Below are 21,222 nucleotides of genomic sequence, written 5' to 3' on the forward strand. Positions count from 1 at the left end.
TCCCATGGACTGCAGCACGCCAGACTTCCCTGTCTTTCACCATCTACCGGAGCTTGCTCAAACTATGTCCACTGAGTCAGTGATACCATCCAACCATCTCATCCTCTGTCGTCCCCTTCTCCTCCTGCCCTCATTCTTTCCCAGCATCAGGGTCTTTTTCTAATGAGTCGGCTCTTCACATTAGATGGCCAAAGTATTGGAGTTTCAGCTTCAGCATAGGTACTTTCAATGAATATTCAGGACTGATTTCCTTTAGGGTTTACTGGTTTGAGCTCCTTGCTGTCCAAGGGACTCCCAAGAGTCTTTTGCAACACCACAGTTCGCCTTCTTTATAGTCCAACTCTCACATCCCTACATGACTACTGGAAAAACCATAGCTTTGACTAGACGGACCTTTGTTGGTCCAACTCTGAGTCAAAGTTGGCTCAGTACAGTGCACTGGCTAAGTCGCTTCAGCCGTGCATTCTTCCCGACCCCACGGACTGTAGCCCCCCAGGCTCCTCTGTCCATGGGATTCTCCAAACAAGAACACTGGCGTGGGTAGCCATGCCCTCCTCCACCCGACCTTCCCGACTCAGGGATCGGACTCAAGTCTCCTGCATTGGCAGGCGGATTCTTTACAGCTGAGCCACCAGCGGAGTCCACAGCACCTCGCTTGGCGGGGAAAGTCCTCCAAGAGGAAGAAGGGGCCTGATTCACGGCGGGGATTACGCCTTAGCGGCGCTCTAGCTTGGACCCGGGTAGCTCAGCTCTCCCCGCGTGGGGCTCCTGATTGGCTGAAGCCCGTTGCTGTCACGCGTGTCTTCCGGAACGGAGGCGGGCTTAGAAGGAGAAAGACTTCCGGCATAAGCCGCAGTCGTCGCGTTTGTCCGGCCGGATGGCGGCTCCTCTGCTTCACACGCGGTTTCCCGGAGATGCGGCCGCTTCGGGCTCTGCGGTCAAGACGCTGGGCTCGCCGAGGACCGGGTAAGAATCCAGGACGCTTCCTTCTGTGCGTCCGGGAGCAGAGCACTGGACCGGGATTAGGAGAGCGGAGCTGAAGGGTCTGGGCCAGAGATCATGGAATGGGTGGGAGCCGAGAGAAGAGGGTCACTTTAGGTCGTCAGGAGTGAGCCAGTGACCCTTGGATGGGTAATAAAGGTGGGAGAGGGGCTGGGAAAAGGAACCTCCTCGGTTCCAGAGTCCCCTTTTCTCCCCACTGGGCTCCCTCATATTTTTCCAGGCCTGGGTACTACTACCTTATACTCTTTTACTCTAATTCCCTCCTTCTTCGACTGGATTCAAAAAGAGGTACTTGGGCTATTTGGATTATTAACCAAATGATGCCACTGATGGCAGATTGTGTCTTTGAGTTTTTGTTTGCTTGAAGGTTATTTGACGCACATTTGCTTAACAGTGTTTTATATCTAGCTCAACTTTTAAAACTCGTAACTCCCATAAAACACTTTGGGGTTTAACTTTGAGAGTCTTTCAGTTCAATTCAGTCGCATAGTCGTGTCCGACTCTTTGCGACCCCATGAACCACAGCACAGGCCTCCCTGTCCATCACCAACTCCTGGAGTTCACCCAAACCCATGTCCATTGAGTTGGTGATGCCATCCAGCCATCTCATCCTCTGTCATCCCCTTCTCCTCCTGCCCTCAATCTTTCCCAGCATCAGGGTCTTTTCCGATGAGTCAGCTCTTAGCATCAGGTGGCCAAAGTATTGGAGTTTCAGCTTCAACATCAGTCTTTCCAATGAACACCCAGGACTAATTTCCTTTAGGATGGACTGGTTGGATCTCCTTGCAGTCCAAGGGACTCTCAAGAGTCTTCTCCAACACCACAGTCCAAAAACATCAATTCTTTGGCACTCAGCTTTCTTTATAGTCCAACTCTCACATCCATACATGACTGCTGAAGAAACCATAGCCTTGACTAGATGGACCTTTGTTGGCAAAGTAATGTCTCTGCTTTTTAATATGCTGTCTAGGTTGGTCATAACTTTCCTTCCATGAGAGTCTTTAGCAAGATGCTATGTTTTTTTCACTGACCTGTTTAAAAGAAACAAACTTTGTGGAACTCTTGGCATAATATCATATATATGTTTTTTAAAGTACCTACTTTGGATGGTAGAGTTGGTGACAGTATATCAAAAGAGACAAGGTCCATGCTCTCAACCGAGTTTAAAGTCTGAGGAGGGAAAGACAGTAAGTCAGCGATAATTTCAGATAGTGGTAACTACTGTGAAGAAATAAAATAGGGTGATGGTAGGGAAGAGGGAGAGGATAGGTACTTAAGATTTCTGATGTGGAAGGCCTCTCTCACAATTAAGCTTCAACTTGAAAGAAGACAAGGGTCCAACCACGTATACATCTGGAGAATGAGTGTTTCTGACAGAGGAATAGTAAGTTATATGGGAATCTGATTGGTGAACTTGAATAGCAGAAAGGACTCCGGCTGCAGTATGTAAGGGTTGGAAGTGAGATGAAAAGGATAGGTAGGGGCTAGATTAATGTAGGACCTTGAAGTCTATAAGGAGTTTAGGTTTTTTAATTTTAAGAGAAGTAGGAAACCTTTGGAGAATTTAAGCAGAAGAGTAGCATGATCTGTCTTTTTTAAGTTTAAAAAAAAAAAAATACTGGGTTGCTGTGAGCTTTCTCTAGTTGCAGCAGTCAGGGGCTGCTTTTGTTGTGGCGTGCAGGCTTCTCGTTGCAGTGGCTTCTCTCGTTGCAGAACACAGGCTCTGGGATGCCCAGGCGTCAGTAGTTGTGGTGGCTTATTTAATTGCCCCTCGACATGTGGGATCTTCCCAGACCAGGAATCAAATCTGTGTCCCCTGTATTGGCAGGCAGATTCTTAACCGCTGGACCACCAGGGAAGCCTGCGTTTAGTTTTTGAAAGATTTTTAGATCACTGAATGAAGAATGCATTAATGGGGGATTCAAGTGGGAGGAGGGAGGCCAGTTAGGGGGCTTTAGCAGTGGTCTCACCGAATGATGTTGGATTTTATAAATTTTATTGTTGCTTGTCATGCACTTAATGGCTTGATATCTTTGGTTCTGTAGGCTTTCAGACATGCTTGCATTAGAGAATGATTTCTTCAGTTCTCCCCCAAGAAAAACTGTTCGGTTTGGTGGAACTGTGACAGAAGTGTTACTAAAGTACAAAAAGGTAAGAGGGGATACTGTGAGGTTTGGTGGGTTTTTCCCTCAGATTTATTGAAATATAATTGATGTATTGAGGTTTGATTTTTGGTGGTCAGAATACAATTACAGCTATTATACTAAAGACCAGTAGACAAGATGGATTTTAGACATCAATATTGAAGTCAACTCAGTTTAACAATAGCATGGTGCTGTCCGCTCACAATTAGAATAGTAACCCCTTTTCTGCGGTTTTATACCTTCAGATGCTTTATTTACCTACTGTCCTTTAAAATCTTTAGCAAGTGGTATAATTAAAAAAAACCTATTAGATCAGAGCATTTTATTTCTTAAGTAGTTACATAAGCATTGCTTTGGGATAATAAACCAGCTCTATTAATGGGGATATTTTGGGGCTTTGTTTCCATGTTAGTTTAGAAGCGATTCTCCTGTGTCTCAGGGATGGTGGGAGAATGTGCTGTGTACTTTCATGTGTGACCTGCATTTATACCCATATGTATGCATGGGTACTATCATGGTCAGATGTCAGTGCACAGGTGTACACAAGTGTACCAGAACACCCCAGAACTGAGATGTCAGTGGTACAGGTTTCTTTTTGTAATGGTTTAAAGTCCTGCTGTTGGTCTTTAAAAGGAAAACCCAAGCAAGCAAAAATTCATTTTTTCCCCTTCTTCTTAAGGGGGAAACAAATGACTTTGAGCTGTTGAAGAACCAGCTGTCAGATCCAGAGATAAAGGTAACTAATTTTGTGTCTGATTATTAGCAAAGTTGTTACCACTTTGTCGAGATGTTAATTTTCACTTGTTGTCCTGTTCCATTCTCTAGAACTTACTTTGTGATCCTGCTTTAACGGTTCTCAACCAGGGGCACTTTCACCCCTGAGGGGATTCAGTGATGAATGGAAGGGAACAGCGGTACTGCCACCCAGTGCGTGGGTGGTAGGGGTGCTGCTGAAAGCCGTACATCACACACAGCAGCCCTTCACGACACTGAACCATCTGGGCCCAAATCCCAGCAGTCCTGGGGCTGGGAAACCCTGCTTTAATTTGCCTTTTTAGAACCTGTCTTCTGTGCTGCAGGCAACTCTCCAGTGCTAAACAACAAAATGAAACCAACAAACGATGACTTGTATTTCAACCTGCTACTCTGTTTCCGCGTTTTTGGAAATGGTTCGAGATTTGTACCCATCATGTAAATGTTATTCCCTTTCTTCCTTGACTGCCCAGTTATGGGAAGAATAGTCTGTTACTGTGGGCATTGGTGGTCAGATTGCCTGGGATAGAATCCCAGCTCCATTGTTTCCCAATGTGTGATCTTGGGCACATTCTTTAACCTCTTTGCCTCTGTTTCCCTCCTTGTAAAACCAGAGAAATAAGTTCTTTAAGCGTAGAGGTCTTTCAAGGATCCAATGAGAGCAGTCTCTGACTCAGAGGACTTTATAATTGTTCATGTTGACAGTCCGCACTTTCTCATTCGTGTTTAAATCCACTGTGAAGTCCACTGCTGTATATACTGTGACAAAGGTTACTGATGATTTCCTACATTCTGATTTCATGGACTTCCTCTTTCAGCCCCATAATAATTTCTTGTAGCAATTTGTACAGTTGACTGCCCATTTCTTAAAACCTTTCCTTCAGTTTCTTTGATCTTCCTGTCTTCTTACTGCTTATCTCTCATCACTTTCTTGACAGGTTCTTCAGAAATTTGGTATTGATTGGATTTCCTAACTTACTCCGTCCTCACTTTACAGATTCTTCCTGTGTGATTCCCCTAAGTTCTCATGGTTTTGGGATTTATCTGTGTCCTCATAATAGAATTATTTGCATTTATAGATCAAATTGCTCTTGTGGGCTTCAGACTTTGTTCTTTCTTTTTTAATTTTAATATCACTTATTTTTTATCAAAGTATAATTGAATTACAGTGTTGTGCAGACTTGTTTCTTAACTGCAAACCCACAGGTGTTATGGGTGCCCTGGATTTAGCATTTTCTCTCTTTCAAATCCACTCTACAGGCTTTATGTGCCTAAATGATTTATTGCTTGTCTGGCTCACGTACACGTCCCCTCCACCCCTTATATCCTTAACAGTGCATTTGAGTCATCGCTAAAGCACATTCTAAAAATGCCATTGCCCTCTTCATGCCCACCGAGGAATAGAGGACCAGCCCCTTAGCATGGCCTGCAGCAGACTTAGAGTGTGCAGTCTCGCTAGATACTCTGTTTCTTGAATTTGCCACTTTACGGCTTTGCATGTGCCTTTTCTCTCTGGCTGTGAGAGGTTCTCGGATCCACTTTGCTTGCTGCCTGTTTGAGCATGCGCTCTTGTTACATCACCTCCCTCTCTTACTGGCTTTGTGATTGAGGGCGAATTACTGCCTTTCAGTGCCTAGGTGTCCCCAGCTATGAACCAATGGTAGTTCTCCCTATCTCATGGAATGTTAAAAGTCTTAGAATAGTGCCTTGCACTTAGTCTTATATTAATGTTTATTATTATTATTACTGTAATTATAAAACTATTCTTTGAGACCCAACTGAAATGTCATCTTCACTAATGAACTTTCCCAGATTTTGTCTAAGCACATGATTGTGCCTTCATTCAGACCATGCCCCACCCTACAAGCAGATCTCTAACTAGAAATCTGGCTTACAGGGACTTCAGTGATATGTCTGGTCCCTCTTTGCTCTCCAGATTGATCTGTTGGCTTGCTTGCTCACAGTATACTCCAGCCAGACTAAACTGCTCTTGGTTTTCTGAAGACATGCTTTCACCTTTGTAAAGTATAGAGCCCTTGAGAGTACTCAGTCTGTTTAAAGACAGTGGAAGCATCGCTTCATCTTTAAAGCTTTCTCTGACCTGTGCCTGCTTCCCCGGCTGCACATTCTTTGTGTTCTACTGTATTTCATATCAGCACATCTCCAGGGGATTTTTACAGACCCAAGAATCACATCAGTTATGTTTATGTTAGTTCAGAGGAGTGTTGAAATAATTTGTTTCTAGTGATTGTTCAGTACCATAGTCTCTGACTGGTTTACTTGAAAACTGGAGCATTAAATGTCCTTATGATTTTGTTGCACTCGTTTTAGTGGAAAAGTGACAGACTAGAGCTAACTTCGGAGAAGGCAATGGCACCCCACTCCAGTACTCTTGCCTGGAAAATCCCATGGACGGAGGAGCCTGGTGGGCTGAAGTCTGTGGGGTCGCTAAGAGTCGGACATGACTGAGCGACTTCACTTTCACTTTTCACTTGCATGCATTGGAGAAGGAAATGGCAACCCACTCCAGTGTTCTTGCCTGGAGAATCCCAGGGACGGGGGAGCCTGGTGGGCTGCCGTCTATGGGGTCACGCAGAGTCGGACACGACCGAAGCGACTTAGCAGCAGAGCTAACTTTGTGTGTAACTTAGCTTGGCTTCTCTGCTTAAGTCTTGTTATCCTTAATGAGTGTGGACATTATGAAGTTACTGTAGTGCAAATGAGTTGTGACTTTATTTTCCTGCCAGGTTAGTTAGGGTTTCATCAGCAAATAGTGTCATGGAGGTTTGTCATATAGATAATGCATAGGAAGCTCTCACTGGTTGAGTGGAAGATGGGGAGCTCCACTCTGTGGGGCAAGGCACTGTGTGAAAGTGGGCGGGGCATCGATCTAGGCAGATGGGTTTGAACCTAGTGTTTTACTGGTGAAAGTGAAAGTGAAGTTTCTCAGTCGTGTTCAATTCTGTGACCCCATGGACTGTAGCCTACAGGCTCCTCTATCCATGGGATTTTATAGGCAACAGTACTGGAGTGGGTTGCCTTTTCCTTCTCCAGGAGATCTTCCTGACCCAGGGATTGAACCCAGGTCTCCTGCATTGTAGGCAGATACTTTACTGTCTGAGCCACCGGGGAAGTCCTTTTTACTGGTGTGGTGGGCAAATTAATCTTTCTTAGCCTCAGTTTTTTCATCTATAAAATGAGAATAACAGTAATCCCTTTGCAGCATTTTTAGGATTAGGGAAAGGTGTATAAATATATGTTGGAGAAGGCAGTGGCACCCCACTCCAGTACTCTTGCCTGGAAAATCCCATGGACGGAGGAGCCTGGTAGGCTGCAGTCCATAGGGTTACTAAGAGTCGGACACGACTGAGCGACTTCACTTTGACTTTTCACTTTCATGCATTGGAGGAGGAAATGGAAACCCACTCCAGTGTTCTTACCTGGAGAATCCCATGGACGGAGGAGCCTGGTGGGCTGCAGTCCATGGGGTCGCACAGAGTCGGACACGACTGAGCGACTTAGCAGCAGAGCACATATATATGTATGGTGTTAAGCACTGCCTGGCGCGTGGTATGTGCTCCCTATAAGTAGTCTATGGCTGTAGGTCCAGTCCTGACTGTTAATAGTTTATCACTGGGGGTTCAACACTGTCTGTAGTCTGTTGCTAAAGGTGCAACACTGTATTATTTTTGTTTCTTTATTTCTCTTTTCCCCTACTGAATATCATCATCAATCATTTTCTTTAAAAAACTAGGGGCTTTTTTTTTTGGCCATACTGTGCAGCTTGTGGGATCTTAGTTCCCTAGCCAGGGAGTGAACCTGCTCCCTTGGCAGTGAAAGCAAAGTCTGGACCGCCAGGAAGTTCCCCAGAATTAGGGGCTTTAATTTTTTCTTGCACATGTGTGTTGTATATATGCTTGAATACAAGCAATATCTATTAAGTATCACTGATACCTTATTCTCTACATGGCCTCTTTTTTGAACTTAGCAGGTTTTCCTGTGTCATGGAAAGTATTATGAATAGTAATTTTATTGTCTGAAAAATATTTAATGGAGTAGTGGAACCATCATTTATATAGAACACATTTTGATTCCTTTAGACCCATTTGCAAGTTGGGTTAAAAAAAAGTTACATTTATTGATGACTCTGGTTAATCAGCTTAGACTGAATATTATCCACATGCTTGCAGGTCATCATGAGGATAGAGGAAGTAGAGGTACCTATTGGTCTTTGTGGCCTTAGACTATTTGATCTGTTAGAATTCACTTTAAAAAAGTTCCAGGTGTCAACATTTACCATTTGAGGTGTTCTCACTTTTCTCGGGCCAGCAAAAATGATTAGAATTAAACATTGCACTTGATTCCTTTCCCTGATATCAATTACTATATTACTTCTTCTTCTTTGTTTTTAGAAAAAATGAAAATTTATTGTAACATCTTTTTGTATTTTGATACAAACTAAGAAATCTTCATCCCAATTTTGGCTTAAGTCCAAGTTTGTGACTTTTCCCCTCCTAATTTAAATATTGCTGATAGATGACCAATGCCAGGTAATATCATTTCTCTGTTATTTTAGAGGACTTGTGATTTTGAAAGTACTTTTCTTTTTTTAACTTAAGGATGACCAGATCATTAACTGGCTGCTTGAATTCCGTTCTTCCATCATGTACTTGACGAAAGACTTTGAGCAGCTTATTAATATTCTGTTGGTAAGTTCACCATTTATTTCAATGACTTATATGTAATTCAGTACTTTGAAAATAGTATCTGTTGAAAATAGTATATATTGTATATATTGAAAATAGGATATATTGTATCAGTAAAATGTTTCTTTTGTCTTTCCCTCCCATCTCTAGAGATTGAAGTGGTTGAACAGAAGTCAGACAGTGGTGGAGGAGTATTTATCCTTCCTTGGTAATCTTGTATCAGCACAAACTGTCTTCCTTAGACCATGTCTCAGCATGATTGCTTCTCATTTTGTACCTCGTAAGTCGTTGCTCTTTGCTTGCTTCAAGTTTTCTTTTTAAAAATATCTCTGTTAAAAAGGCTGCCTTCCCACTGTATTTTGGAGATTATGCCACCATGGAAGAGGCCAGGATACTTACTGGAGCAGCAGTAGTTCTGGTACTTGTCTGTTCCCTATAATGATCTCCATGGAAGTGTCTGGATTTATTTGTTGCTGTGATTTTTATGGATTTAATTCCCTTTAGTGAGCTTCTGGTGAAGTCTTGGAATTCAGGGATTTTTAGCTGCTTAAACTTCATGCCCACATTGTAAATTTTATTGTCTTAAGTTTGGACAACAGAAAAATTGCTTTTTTTATGTAGCTGTTGCTTGTTTAGATCAATGTTAGAAGTATAACATATTTTCTTTTTTCCTCAAAAGCCCGAGTGGTTATTAAAGAAGGTGACGTAGATGTTTCGGATTCTGATGATGAAGATGAGAGTAAGTACAAAGAGGATTAAACAGAGGCCACCTCTTGTGTCTGAGTATCCTTGTTCCTCCAGGACTTAGTCTCACAGATAGATGGTAACAAAGGGCAACCTTTGATGGAGTCTTTTTGTTATATATCTAACAAAAAGAATCTCAGTTATATTTAACTGATTACTATGCAATCAGTTGCAGTTACTGGCATTATTTACAGTCTTCATTGATAATCATGGAGAAAAGTCTTGGGATTATTATTTTGCTGACATGTGATTATTTAACTGACAGATGATTCAGTTTTGGTCATCAGGGGATTTTAGCCTTAGGTAGGTAATTTTTCAGTTTTCAGTTTTATCTTAATGCTCATGCTCTCCCTTTTCACCTGTAGATCTTCCTGCAAATTTTGACACCTGTCACAGAGCCTTACAGATAATAGCAAGATATGTCCCATCGTGAGTATACTTCAGTTACTTTTTTGTATTGTGGTGTTTAAGTCTCAAGAAAAGTATGATCAGTTAGAAAATTATAAAATCTCCACAGCATCAAACCTCAAATTGTATGCAGCATGTTTTTGTATCTCATTGCTGTCATATCACAGTTTAGAAAAAATGGCATTTCAGTTCTCTATTCATTGTCTTCAATTATTTTTCAAAACCTGTATGCCAAGTCTACTCTCCAGCTTTTTATGGTGGTTGGACTTTTGCTTTTAACTTCAACAGACAAAATAGCCAAAATTTTTCAGTGAGAACCACCTGTGTGTTTGTGTCTTGTCTTACGAATAAAAATTCGCTCTATATGTAGGTTTCTTTCGGAGGGGTGAACTTCAAATTCCCCCAGTAAGTTTAGCACATAAGCTAACTTTAAAAAGTCCAAGTTGGTAATTTTTTCTCCTTTTAAAAATAACACGTGTAGTGGGAAGTGTTTAGATTTTAAACTGAAGCTCTTTGTTAAAATCTTTGTAGAAAAAAAAGAATCCTCCTTTAATATCCTGATGATATCAAACTCAGCAGAAGCTTATTTTTCCCTAAGTTGTTACAGATTTTCTCTGAGGTGTTTTCACTTCCAGTTGCTTGAGGTAGGAGTCGCCTTTTGCCTCTTGTATCCATATTTGCTCTTAGAATGGGAATGTTACCTTCTGAGAAAGTCTCCTTATCATGGATTTATTGAATTTTTTTTTTTTTTTTTTTTAAATAGCACACCATGGTTTCTTATGCCAATACTGGTGGAAAAATTTCCATTTGTTCGAAAATCAGAGAGAACATTGGTAAGAAATCTTTTCATGGGGGAAATAATGGAAAAGTTGTGTGGTTTAGTTTTAGGTGAATTTGGGTCTTTTTCTTCAAAGTTTTGTCTGCTGAATTTTAAGCTCAAGACTAAGAATTTGACTCATTCCTTTCTTAGCAAGCCACTGACTGAGGATTCTCAGTGCCTTTTCTCTTATTCCTGTGTGCGTGTCAAGGGCAGAGTCCACTTCAGAAATATCTAGATAGAACTTAATGTTAACACAGGTAGGAATTGCTGGAAGATAATAGTTCATTTATTACTAGTTGTAAACATGCCTTATTTGAAGGCAGAGCCTTCTGTTAATGAAGTCTTGGAAGTCTTTTGCATAATATTTAGATCATCTGTGTAGAGTTCAATAACAGTGGTTTCCTTCTAAATACAGAATATTTTTTCCTAAATAATGTATTACAGGTATTAAAGAGTTAATAACTTTTGTTGATATTTGTGAGAGTGTGCTTCAACTGGAATGTTACAAATTCCGTATCTCTTATGAACATAGATGCTAAAATTCTCAACAAAATACTGGGAAACTGAGCCTAACAACATACAAAAAAGAATTATGCACTGAAATTTATCCTAGGAATGCAAAGTTGATTTAATACTCCCAAAGCAAGTAGCATAATAGGCTGTATCAGTAGAATAAATGGTAAATACCACATGATCATCTTAGTAGATGAAAAATGCCAAAACCATTTTGTGACAAAAACAGAAGAGAACTTCCTCAGCCTGATAAAGGGCATCTATGAAAAAAATCTATGAAAAATTCAAAACTTATCTTTACCCTCAGTAGTGAAAGACTGAAGGCTTCCCCACAATAAGGAGCAAAACAAGGGTGTCCGCTTTTGCCACTTCTGGTCAGTATTTCTCTAGAGCTTCCAGCCAGGGCAGTTAGGCAAGAGAAAGAAAAAGGCGCCCACATTGGAAAGGAGGAGTAAAACTGTCTCTTTTTGCAGACGACATGATCTTATATTCAGAAAAATCCTAAGGAATTCACAAGAATGCTAGTGGTAATAAATGAGTTCAGTATAGTCACAGGATGCCAGATCAATGTGATCAATAATGATCACATTGATCAGCCGATCAATAGTGATCGGTTGTGTAGGACAGTGGGGAAGAGAATAAATAGTCTTTCCAACAGTTGATTCTGGGGCAGGAGTATGTTCATATGCCAAGAATGAAATAGGACTTCTTTTCACATTATATACAAAATTGAACTCAAATTGGTTAAAACTGTTAGAAAAAATGTGGGTGAAAATATTTGTGATCTTAGACAACAATTTCTAGATATACCACAAGAAACCACAGCAAAAACAGTTAAATTGTATTGCATCAAAATTAAAACCTTTTGTGCTTCATAGTCTTCAAGAAAATGAAAAGACAACTTAAATAATGGAAAAATATTTGCAAATCATATATTGGATAAAGGACTTGTATCTAGAATATTTAAAGAACTCTTATTGAACCTAATTTAAAAATGTACAAAGAGTCTGAATGGGTATTTCTCCACAATAGACATACAAATGGCTTAGGAGCACACGAAAAACTAAACATTTTTAGTCATTAGGAGAATGCAAGTCAAAACCACAACGAGATACTGCTTCTTACCTACTAGGATGGCTGTACTCAAAACGATAGATAATAACAAGTGTTGGCAAAGATGTGGAGAAACCAGAACCCCCCACGCTCTAGTGGGGATGTAAATGGTAAATGGTACAGCTGCTTTGGAAAACAGCCTTAGAGTTCCTCATAAAAGATAGAATTGCCATATGAACCAGCATTTCCACTGCTCCCAAGGGAAATAAAAATATGCGTCCCCCTAAAAACTTTGGCACAAATGTTCAAAGCAGCTTTACTCGTAGTAGCCAAAATATGGAAGCCAACTGTTTAGCAGCTTATGAATAAATGGAATGTGCTATGCCTGCATATTGGAATATCAGTCAACAATAAACATGGTTTACTTGCTACAACATGAATGAAGTTTGAAAACATTATGCTGAAACACCACATGTTGTAATATTCTCCTTATGTGAAATAGCTATGCTAGGCAAATTCATAGAGAAAGAAAGTAGACCAGTGGTTACTTAGGGCTGGGAGGAGGTACATTACTGGAAGATACAAGGTTTTTTTTTAGGGTGATAAAAATGTTCTGAAATTGATTAGGGTGATGGTTGCACAACTCTGAATAGTTGAGAACTATTGAATTGTACACTTAAAGTGGGTGAATTGTGTATCAACAAACCTGTTTTAAAAGTACTGTAGGAGTATATAAATCACAATTACGCTGATAGTGTGTATATAAACAGTGTAGTTCCTGTGTTGCTTGATAATCTTTTTTTCTATCTTTTTATGTTTTAGGAATGTTATGTTCATAACTTACTCAGGATTAGTGTGTATTTTCCGACCTTGAGGCATGAAATTCTAGAGCTTGTTGTTGAAAAGCTACTCAAGTTGGACGTAAGTATTGGATAATCTGTTTTCTCTTCAATTTTCTTTTCCCAAATATTATGTTATAGTATTTGTTATAATAATTGAAACAATAGTAGCAACAATAGAAAAGAATCTGCAGTTCCACCTTTCATTCATTGAACATTTCTTAAACATTTCCTTTGAACATTGGTGTGTTTATAGACAGTCCTATCTCTCGTGGTTGGGGAACAAGGCATTAATTAGATGGTCATGTAAGTGGAAAAGTATTGTGGTAAATGCTGTGGATGGAACACATGCATTATGAGCTAGAAAACCTGTTGTAGTCAGAAGTTGGGAAGACATTCCGAGGAAGTGACCTGCAATAAATAAGTTGCAGAGGGAATGAGAAAGTGGTGGATTCTGGTGACACATGGAAGAAAGGGCCTTGATTGGATTGGAAGTAGAGGAGTGGGGAGGTAAGGGAAAGGAATCCTTCAAAGGTAGCTCCCTGTGGAATGAAAGCCTGGTGTTGCCATAACAGTATTAAAAAACGTCAGGAGGAAGTTGCAGGACGACGAGTTCCTCTTTGGATGGGTTGAGGTGTGGGTGAGGGAACTGGGTGGAGAATTGAAGCTGCAGGTTGAGGACTGAGCAGACCCGACAGGAGAGAGAGAGAGTTAGACTGGCAAGTGGGAGGGAAAGCGAGAGTCTGGACACCCAGGGAGGATTGGCTTCTCTCAGCAGCGTGAGACGTTGCTGGCCTTCTTCAGGAGGTTGAGGAAAGCAGAGTCCTTGGGTGTGGTGTTTCGGAGGCAGTTTGTTGCTGCAGAGAGCGTGGCTAGTTAGGAAGCGGGGCTGCTAGAGACCCGGTGAGGGTTTTCGGTGTAGAGAGAGGATGAAGCAGGGGTGAGAAGCGTGTTTCAGGGTTGGGGAGAGGAGGTTTGTGGACTAACGAGATAGGGCTCGATGGGAAGCACGCTGATCCTGTAGTGGGGAGGGAGTTCTAGGAAAGACCAGAGGTTGGGTGGGCTGGCGCATTGTTCACCTGGAGTTAAACCTCTCTGGTCACCTGCATCTATAATCTTCATAAAGTCCTTCTCTGATGTATGCTTATGGAACATTTTAGAGTACATTTAGGAAGAACGTCATGTATATAGACATGTTAAAAGGCATATTTGAGTGGTATGTTAAACAAGTTATCTAGAAATTTTCTGTTGATTGATCTTATGCTCTTATATACCATGCATGTGCCTTGTGCCTAGGAAATGTTGGGATAAATGTTAAATTTTGAAGCTATCTGATATAGACCAACATAGCACAGTTTGTATTGATTTTTATGAAAATATGTAGTACAGGGTGCTTGATTTACAATCTTGTCAATTCTTTCATGACTGAGTTTCATTTATAGGTTTGTGCCATAATTGTGTATTGAGTTACAGTGCTGTATAGGGCACTAGTGTGGATATCTTTAGAACATGTACATTAGGTGAATTTCCAGTTGCTGAATACTGTGGTTGTATTTTATATGTTTTTATTCTTTTTTTTTTTTCTTTGTTATGATGTAGGTGAATGCATCCCGGCAGGATATTGAGGATGCTGAGGAAACAGCAGCTCAAACTGGTGGTGGAGCTGATGCCACAGAAGCCCTATTTAATATGGTCAGCATTTGTGAATGTAGTCAGACATACACCCTCACAGTCCCAGAGGGTGGCAAGAGACAGCTAATGGCTCCTCACCTTTTTCAAGGCTGTGGGTTAAAGCAGTAGTTCGGCAGGCTTGAAAGTGATTCTTTAAATGGGCAGTTGCTGCCTTGTTGCTCATCGACTAGTAGAGTTCATTTCCAAGGCTTTGAATTTGGGTTTGGTGAAGTCTTTCCCTTTTATTCTTCCGTCTGTTCCTTAAATTTGTTTCTGTACACCCCATATTGTTTGTGGAGGAGTGATACATTGAAAAGCACATCAGTGTGGTTTCTGTGTTCTACAAATTATGTACCTTTATGCAGTGCTTCTCTGCTCGGAGTCGTGTCTTAAGTTGGGTTCATTGGGAGGAGCCTGAGATGGGGATTCAGGTGCCCTTGGGACACAGGGTGTGGGGAAGCAGGAAAGGGCAGGGGAAGGAAGGAGGTGAGATTTGGGGGTTTTGATTGGAAGTCACTGCAGGGTGATCCCCCCTTAGGAGCTCTGGAGCATGAGTTACAGAACAGAGTAGGTCCTACCTTGGGACCGGGGGATGGCCTCTTATGACGTCATGTCAGTTACTAGGTCTGATTGGGAGGAGCCAAGGCAGTTCTCTGGAGAAGGGGGCAGCTGTGAGTTGGCAGCCAGTGCTTATAGCAGCTGAGGGGGTGGGTGCCCTGTCCCAGGAAAGGAAACCTGGCACCAATAGTTTGTGCCAGAACCTGGGGGAAATCTGTGATGTTTGCATGGCCACACTGTAGGCAGCTCTTGTACATGAGCATCAGAGGCTGGATCTGTGCTTTCCTGTTGGATTCCAAGGGTGATTCTGATTCATGCCTCTGGTTGAGAGCCCCTGCCTGGGAAGATTTCCGGGTTTTCTCTTTGTCTTTTAAAGGAAACAGTTACCTCAGAGTTTTCTCCCTAAACTACTTTTACTGAGTTTTTATAATGTCAGTTTTTACTTTACCTTCAAAGGATGAAGATGAAGAAGCTGACCATGAAACCAAGGCTGATCCAGGAAGGCTCGATCAGATGGTCCATCCCATGGCTGAGCGCCTAGACATCCTCCTGTCTTTACTCTTGTCCTACATTAAGGATGTCTGCTATGTGGATGGTAACAGCCTGCAGAAGTCACAGCTGTGATGCACAGTGCTGGGCATACTGATGGAAAACCACTATAAAAATCCTTGTTTTGAGTATGAGGAAAAGAAAGTTTAGAGAGATTGTTTGCCACCGTGACGTAGCTTGAGAATAGTGGGACTGGGACCCAGACTCAGTTGTTTGTCTTCAAAGGCCTTGGTGATCTTTTCACTGCCTACTGTATTAAAAGATTATATGTGGAGTTTGGACAGTTGAAGGTGGACCTCAAGTTGGAGACATTTAAGAATGGTATAGTGGATACTTTGGAGAAGGAAATGGCAATCCACTCCAGTATTGGACAGAGGAGCCCGGTGGGCTACAGTCCACAAGATTGCAAAGAGTTGGATGTGACCAAGCATACGCACACTTAGTAGATATTTGGGGCTTTTCAGGCGGCACTTGTGGTGAAGAACGTGTCTGCCAATGCAGGAAATGTTAAGAGGATGTGGGTTTGATCCCTGGGTCGGGAAGATCCCCTGAAGGAAGGCATGGCACCCCACTCCAGTATTCTTGCCCAGAGAATCCCATGGACAGAGGAACCTGGCGGGCTACAGTCCCTGTGATTGCAGAGTCAGACATGACTGCAGCGCCTTAGCATGCGTGCATGCGCACACTTGTGTTACGCTTGAAATTTACAGTCTGGGTACTTGTGGTTGTTCCAAGTGTTGGTGGACAAATTGATAAGTTTCTTGCCCTAATGGAATTTTTAGGTTTTTAGTCTAGACACTTTGCCTTGAAAAAAGCAGTTTTTTTCTATTTGCATTTCTCAGATTTAAGAATGAAACTCAACCACTCAGAATAATAGGGCTTGAATCTGAGTTGAGAATGTTACTACTTTAACTTTTTTGCTGCTATGAAAGTAATACATGTTGGTTAGAGAAGATTTGGAAAATACAGGAAAGGAGTTTTTAAAAAAAGACAGTTTATATGGTCACAGTCCTATTTGGAGAACCATTATTAGCATTTTTTTTTCTGTTCTATTTGTATGGGTGTATGTGTTTTTCTCAATGGATTTGGGGAATCACGCTGCTGCTGCTAAGTCGCTTCAGTTGTGTCCGACTCTGTGTGACCCGATAGACGGCAGCCCACCAGGCTCCCCTGTCCCTGGGATTCTCCAGGCAAGAACACTGGAGTGGGTTGCCATTCCCTTCTCCAATGCATGAAAGTGAAAAGTGAAAGTGAAGTCGCTCAGATGTGCCCGACTCTTAGCGACCCCATGGACTGCAGCCCACCAGGTTCCTCTGTCCATGGGATTTTCCAGGCAAGAGCACTGGAGTGGGGTGCCATTGCCTTCTCGGGGGGAATCACACGATATGTAGTATTTTATAATCTTCCCTTTTTACCTCTTACGAACATTTTCTCATACAATTCACGGTTCTTCTAAAATAGTTATTAATCGTATGGATTTAACTGGCTTCTTATTTTTTCCTCCCCCTGCTGTATTTCCATTATAAGTAACAGTGTAATGAACGTACTTAGACCTGTATTGTCACTTGTCTGCTTGCGATAAATTCCTAGCAGTAGAACTTGTAAATGGCGATTTTCCAGTGTGTAGAATCACAGTGGTGTGTGTGAGATAAGGGCCCACTTCCTTACCAGTCCTGGATTTTTATAATTAAAATGGAAGCTCTGTGCCAGATAAAGATGGCATCCTATGGCCCCACCCACCGACCCCCCATTAGCTACACGAATGAAGTATTTCTTAATGGTCTTGTTTGCTTTTTAAAAATGTGGTAAATGAAACTGGTGGCTTGAAAATAATGTCTTTATAAATAAACTGAAATGCCAAATTTTCTTCACAGGTAAGATTGATAACAACAAAACAAAAGATTTGTATCGAGATCTCATAACCATCTTTGACAAGCTCCTGTTGCCCACCCATGCCTCTTGCCATGTGCAATTTTTCATGTTTTACCTCTGTAGCTTTAAATTGGTGAGTATGTCATTTGTGTTATCATAGCTTTTGTTACTCTTGCCCCAAATTTTCCTTAAAAAAATGAGGGGTGAAGGGAAATGTTGAAGAGGGACCATGAATTGACTACTTCTTTGTCTTGAGCTCATTTAACTTAGTGCCTCTAGTGAAATAGAAAGCCCTTCTCAACCTGTAGAAGGAGGAGAGGGCATTCCTTCACCTGAAGCTGTGCTCTGAAAACGTCATCCTGTGTTTGGTCCACTAGGTGGTGTCCTTCCCTTTAATTCGAGCCTTCACTAAAATCTCATATGGACACATTTGTAAAGCAATTATATTCCAATTTTAAAAAACCTCATATACAGTATGCAACTTTATTTTTTTTAATTCTGTTTCAGTTGATATTAACTAGCCCAAACTAAAGTTTTAATCCAGGATTTTAAAACTTAAGAGTTTGTTTTTCTATTTTGAGAACAAAGCAAAACAAAAGAACATAGGACTCTTCTTTGCACTATTTCATAGCTTCCTAGTCCTAGTCTAGGAGAGTACTGGTCATGGGTAGGAAGGTTAAACTCAATCTGCCCCAAAGCATATGTTAGTAGCTTTTGAAAAGAGCTGTTTGAGAGAAGTTGGAGGTTGCATTTTTCGTTGAAAAGAAGGTGAACTGGTCAGTTTTTCCCCTACAGTTAGCATAATTAGTCAAATATCAACTGTACTTTAATCCTCGTTTCTGTTTCTGGTTAAGTTTGTTATGTGCAGTCTGGAGGGTATGGCGAAAGGGATTCCCATGTGAGTGTGGATAAGCACTGCTTTCTAGTTACGGCTAAATATCAGAGTCATAGAGCTTTATTTGTTTATTTATGTTTGGCTGCACCCTGGCAGTGAGAGCACGGGCCGCCAGAGAATTCTCACTTAGCAGAGCTTTTACAGACTGCTGGATCCCAGAGTCCTGTCCTGATGTGTGGGGTTCCAAAGCCCTACGTCTGATGCTCAGCTGGTTTGGGCATCCATTGAATTATTTAAAGCTGGGGAACGCCTTTTGTTTTTGATAGTATTATCTCAGAGTGTTTTCAAAATAAGAACCATGATGACCCTGTTCATTATTTAGCAGTATAACTGAGATACTGGAGCTTTCCCATGTTGGTGAGTTAAAAATCTTAGAATTCTGCTAGCTAGAATATCTGAAGCATTAGAAAAAGAGGAGACCAACACGTTCTCTTTTTATAGGGATTTGCGGAAGCATTTTTGGAACATCTCTGGAAAAAATTGCAGGATCCAAATAATCCTGCTATCATCAGGCAAGCTGCTGCAAATTATATTGGGAGCTTTTTGGCAAGAGCTAAATTTATTCCTCTTATGTAAGTAACCTGATTTTCCAAGTGCTTTTCTTATCATGCTTTAAAAAAGAATATAGTATTGTCTCAAGTTAGAGAAATAACTGCCTTATTTTTGTGGCCTGTCTTTAAAGTGAAAAATTTGTTTCTCCACTCTATGCAAGATGTTTATATTTCCAAGAGGCAATTTCAGAATAAGATGTCTCATTTTTAAACTGTAAAACCTCACATGCAAAGCTTTTGTCATCTGTATCGTTGCACTTGAACATGAAGATCCGTTTGTCTTCGTGGATGGTGTACAGTGTTGTATACTGTTTTGATTCTTTTTATAGGTTTGTCATTTTTCATTTGCATTCCGAATCAATTGTATCTGTTAAAGCTGAAGAAAAAAAATCCCCTTTGAAGGTAATGGATCTATTTAGGAGGCCAGTGCTGGGCCTGTTTCTTCTAGTGATCCATGAAGATATCCTTGGGCCAGAACACTATTAAAAACCCTTCCCTGACAACTAAAAGCTGTCTGGGTATTCTGTCCTAAATTGTTGACCACAGGACTTCATCAGAACCCCCAGGGGATGGTGAAGTCAGCCAGGCTGTTTTTCTCTTCTGAGATGTGGGTAGACATGCCTTCTCTTTAACCGTTTTCCCTCAAGAGGACTGGGAGGCCATCGGAAAAGCCCTTCTGAGTTGACCAGGAGAAACTGTTCTCCAACTCTTGACACTTTAGGCCGCCTTAGGGGCCTTCCTGTTGTCCTGGAAGGTCCACATTCTTGACTTTGTAATGGAAGGCTGCCTTTCCACCTGCCCATTCTTTCCTTTGCTTGCTTCTCCTCTGTGCCCATGGGTAATAGATAAAGAAGCCAGTGGACAGACTTTTCTGAGTTTGCAATGAGAGGCAATTGTGTGTTTTTGTGTCACTCTAGTGTGTTATGAAGCAAGTGAAGTTGACTTGAATTTTTCTTTTCTCTAGTACTGTAAAATCATGCCTAGATCTTTTGGTTAACTGGCTGCACGTATACCTTAATAACCAGGATTCAGGAACAAAGGCATTTTGTGACGTCGCTCTCCATGGACCATTTTATTCAGCCTGCCAAGCTGTGTTCTACACTTTTGTTTTTAGACACAAGCAGCTTTTAAGTGGAAACCTGAAGGAAGGTCAGTGATGTGGGGTTGATGGATATGAAACTGGATTTTCCTATGTACTAGTTATCCTTCAGAATGAAGATTAATTACTTTTTTGACAAAAATTGTTTGTTAGAAAACTGCATGTGCACTCAAGCTTTTACAAATAATTTCTAGCAGCTTGTGGGCCCCTAAAAGTCCCTTAAGCCGCCTTTTTAACAGTCAATGGATTTGTGATTGAGAAGCTCCGCTTTAGAAGGTGGCAGCAGGAGTCGTTGTCAGATGTGAGCTGTGGCTCAGCACTTGTGCTGTGGCTGCACCGGGCTCGGCGCTTTTGATCCTCAGCCCCCACCTCCATGCCGCCCCCATCCCATCCCATCCCATCCCATCCCATCCTTGCAACGGCCCAGTGAACTGCAAACGTCATCCCTTCTTTACAGACGAGACCAAACCCCAGGGAAGTAACTTATTGGCAGGATGAGAAATTAAAACCAGGTGAGGGTGACCCTGAAGCTTGAGGTTATTCCAGGTATGCTCCTATATCCAAAGACTTGAGTTAATTTACTGGTTTACAGTTTTGCTAATTTCTAAGAGTTAAAATTTGAATCTACCAGATGAAGCTTGTTTTGTGGGTTAGTGTATTACAGCTGAAGGTAGTCCCCAAGAACACCGTCAGTTAAGTCAGTTTAAATTGTTTCATTTTCATGAATAACGCAAATGGTTTAATAGGCTATTTCCTCTAAGCCAGAGTTTCTCAGACTCTGCACTGCTGATACCTTCGGCTGGATGATCCTTTGTTGTGGGGGCTGTCCTGTGTATAATAGGGTGACCAGCAGCATCTCGCACTCTCTACCCACTTGATGCCAATATTCGCCCTGCTCGTCCTGTGTTGTGACAACTAAAACTATCTTCCAGACACTACCAGATGTTCTCTTGGGGGCACTGTGGCCTTTGGTTGAGAATCACAGCTCTAAACTGAGGCTTGTACATGTTGCATTACATGTACTTTCTTATATCATGACTACTAC

The 21,222-nt window shown here is 41.5% G+C and overlaps 1 protein-coding gene across 1 annotated transcript in view; it reads left to right on the forward strand.

Moving 5' to 3' along the window:
• The first annotated feature begins 815 nt into the window (after positions 1 to 815).
• RRN3 (RRN3 homolog, RNA polymerase I transcription factor) overlaps positions 816 to 21,222 on the forward strand; it is a 28,026-nt gene continuing 7,619 nt past the window's right edge. Inside the window, exons 1-14 of the mRNA XM_061401187.1 lie at positions 816 to 966; positions 3,048 to 3,153; positions 3,826 to 3,882; positions 8,519 to 8,608; positions 8,756 to 8,885; positions 9,285 to 9,344; positions 9,715 to 9,778; positions 10,521 to 10,590; positions 12,966 to 13,064; positions 14,582 to 14,674; positions 15,668 to 15,806; positions 17,635 to 17,765; positions 18,969 to 19,099; positions 20,043 to 20,227. Coding sequence (XP_061257171.1) covers positions 878 to 966; positions 3,048 to 3,153; positions 3,826 to 3,882; positions 8,519 to 8,608; positions 8,756 to 8,885; positions 9,285 to 9,344; positions 9,715 to 9,778; positions 10,521 to 10,590; positions 12,966 to 13,064; positions 14,582 to 14,674; positions 15,668 to 15,806; positions 17,635 to 17,765; positions 18,969 to 19,099; positions 20,043 to 20,227 — 1,444 coding nt within the window. The 5' untranslated portion in view covers positions 816 to 877. The remainder of the gene's footprint in view (positions 967 to 3,047; positions 3,154 to 3,825; positions 3,883 to 8,518; positions 8,609 to 8,755; positions 8,886 to 9,284; positions 9,345 to 9,714; positions 9,779 to 10,520; positions 10,591 to 12,965; positions 13,065 to 14,581; positions 14,675 to 15,667; positions 15,807 to 17,634; positions 17,766 to 18,968; positions 19,100 to 20,042; positions 20,228 to 21,222) is intronic.

The sequence above is a fragment of the Bos javanicus genome, chromosome 25 (assembly GCF_032452875.1).
Source record: "Bos javanicus breed banteng chromosome 25, ARS-OSU_banteng_1.0, whole genome shotgun sequence".
Classification (NCBI taxonomy): Eukaryota; Metazoa; Chordata; class Mammalia; order Artiodactyla; family Bovidae; genus Bos; species Bos javanicus.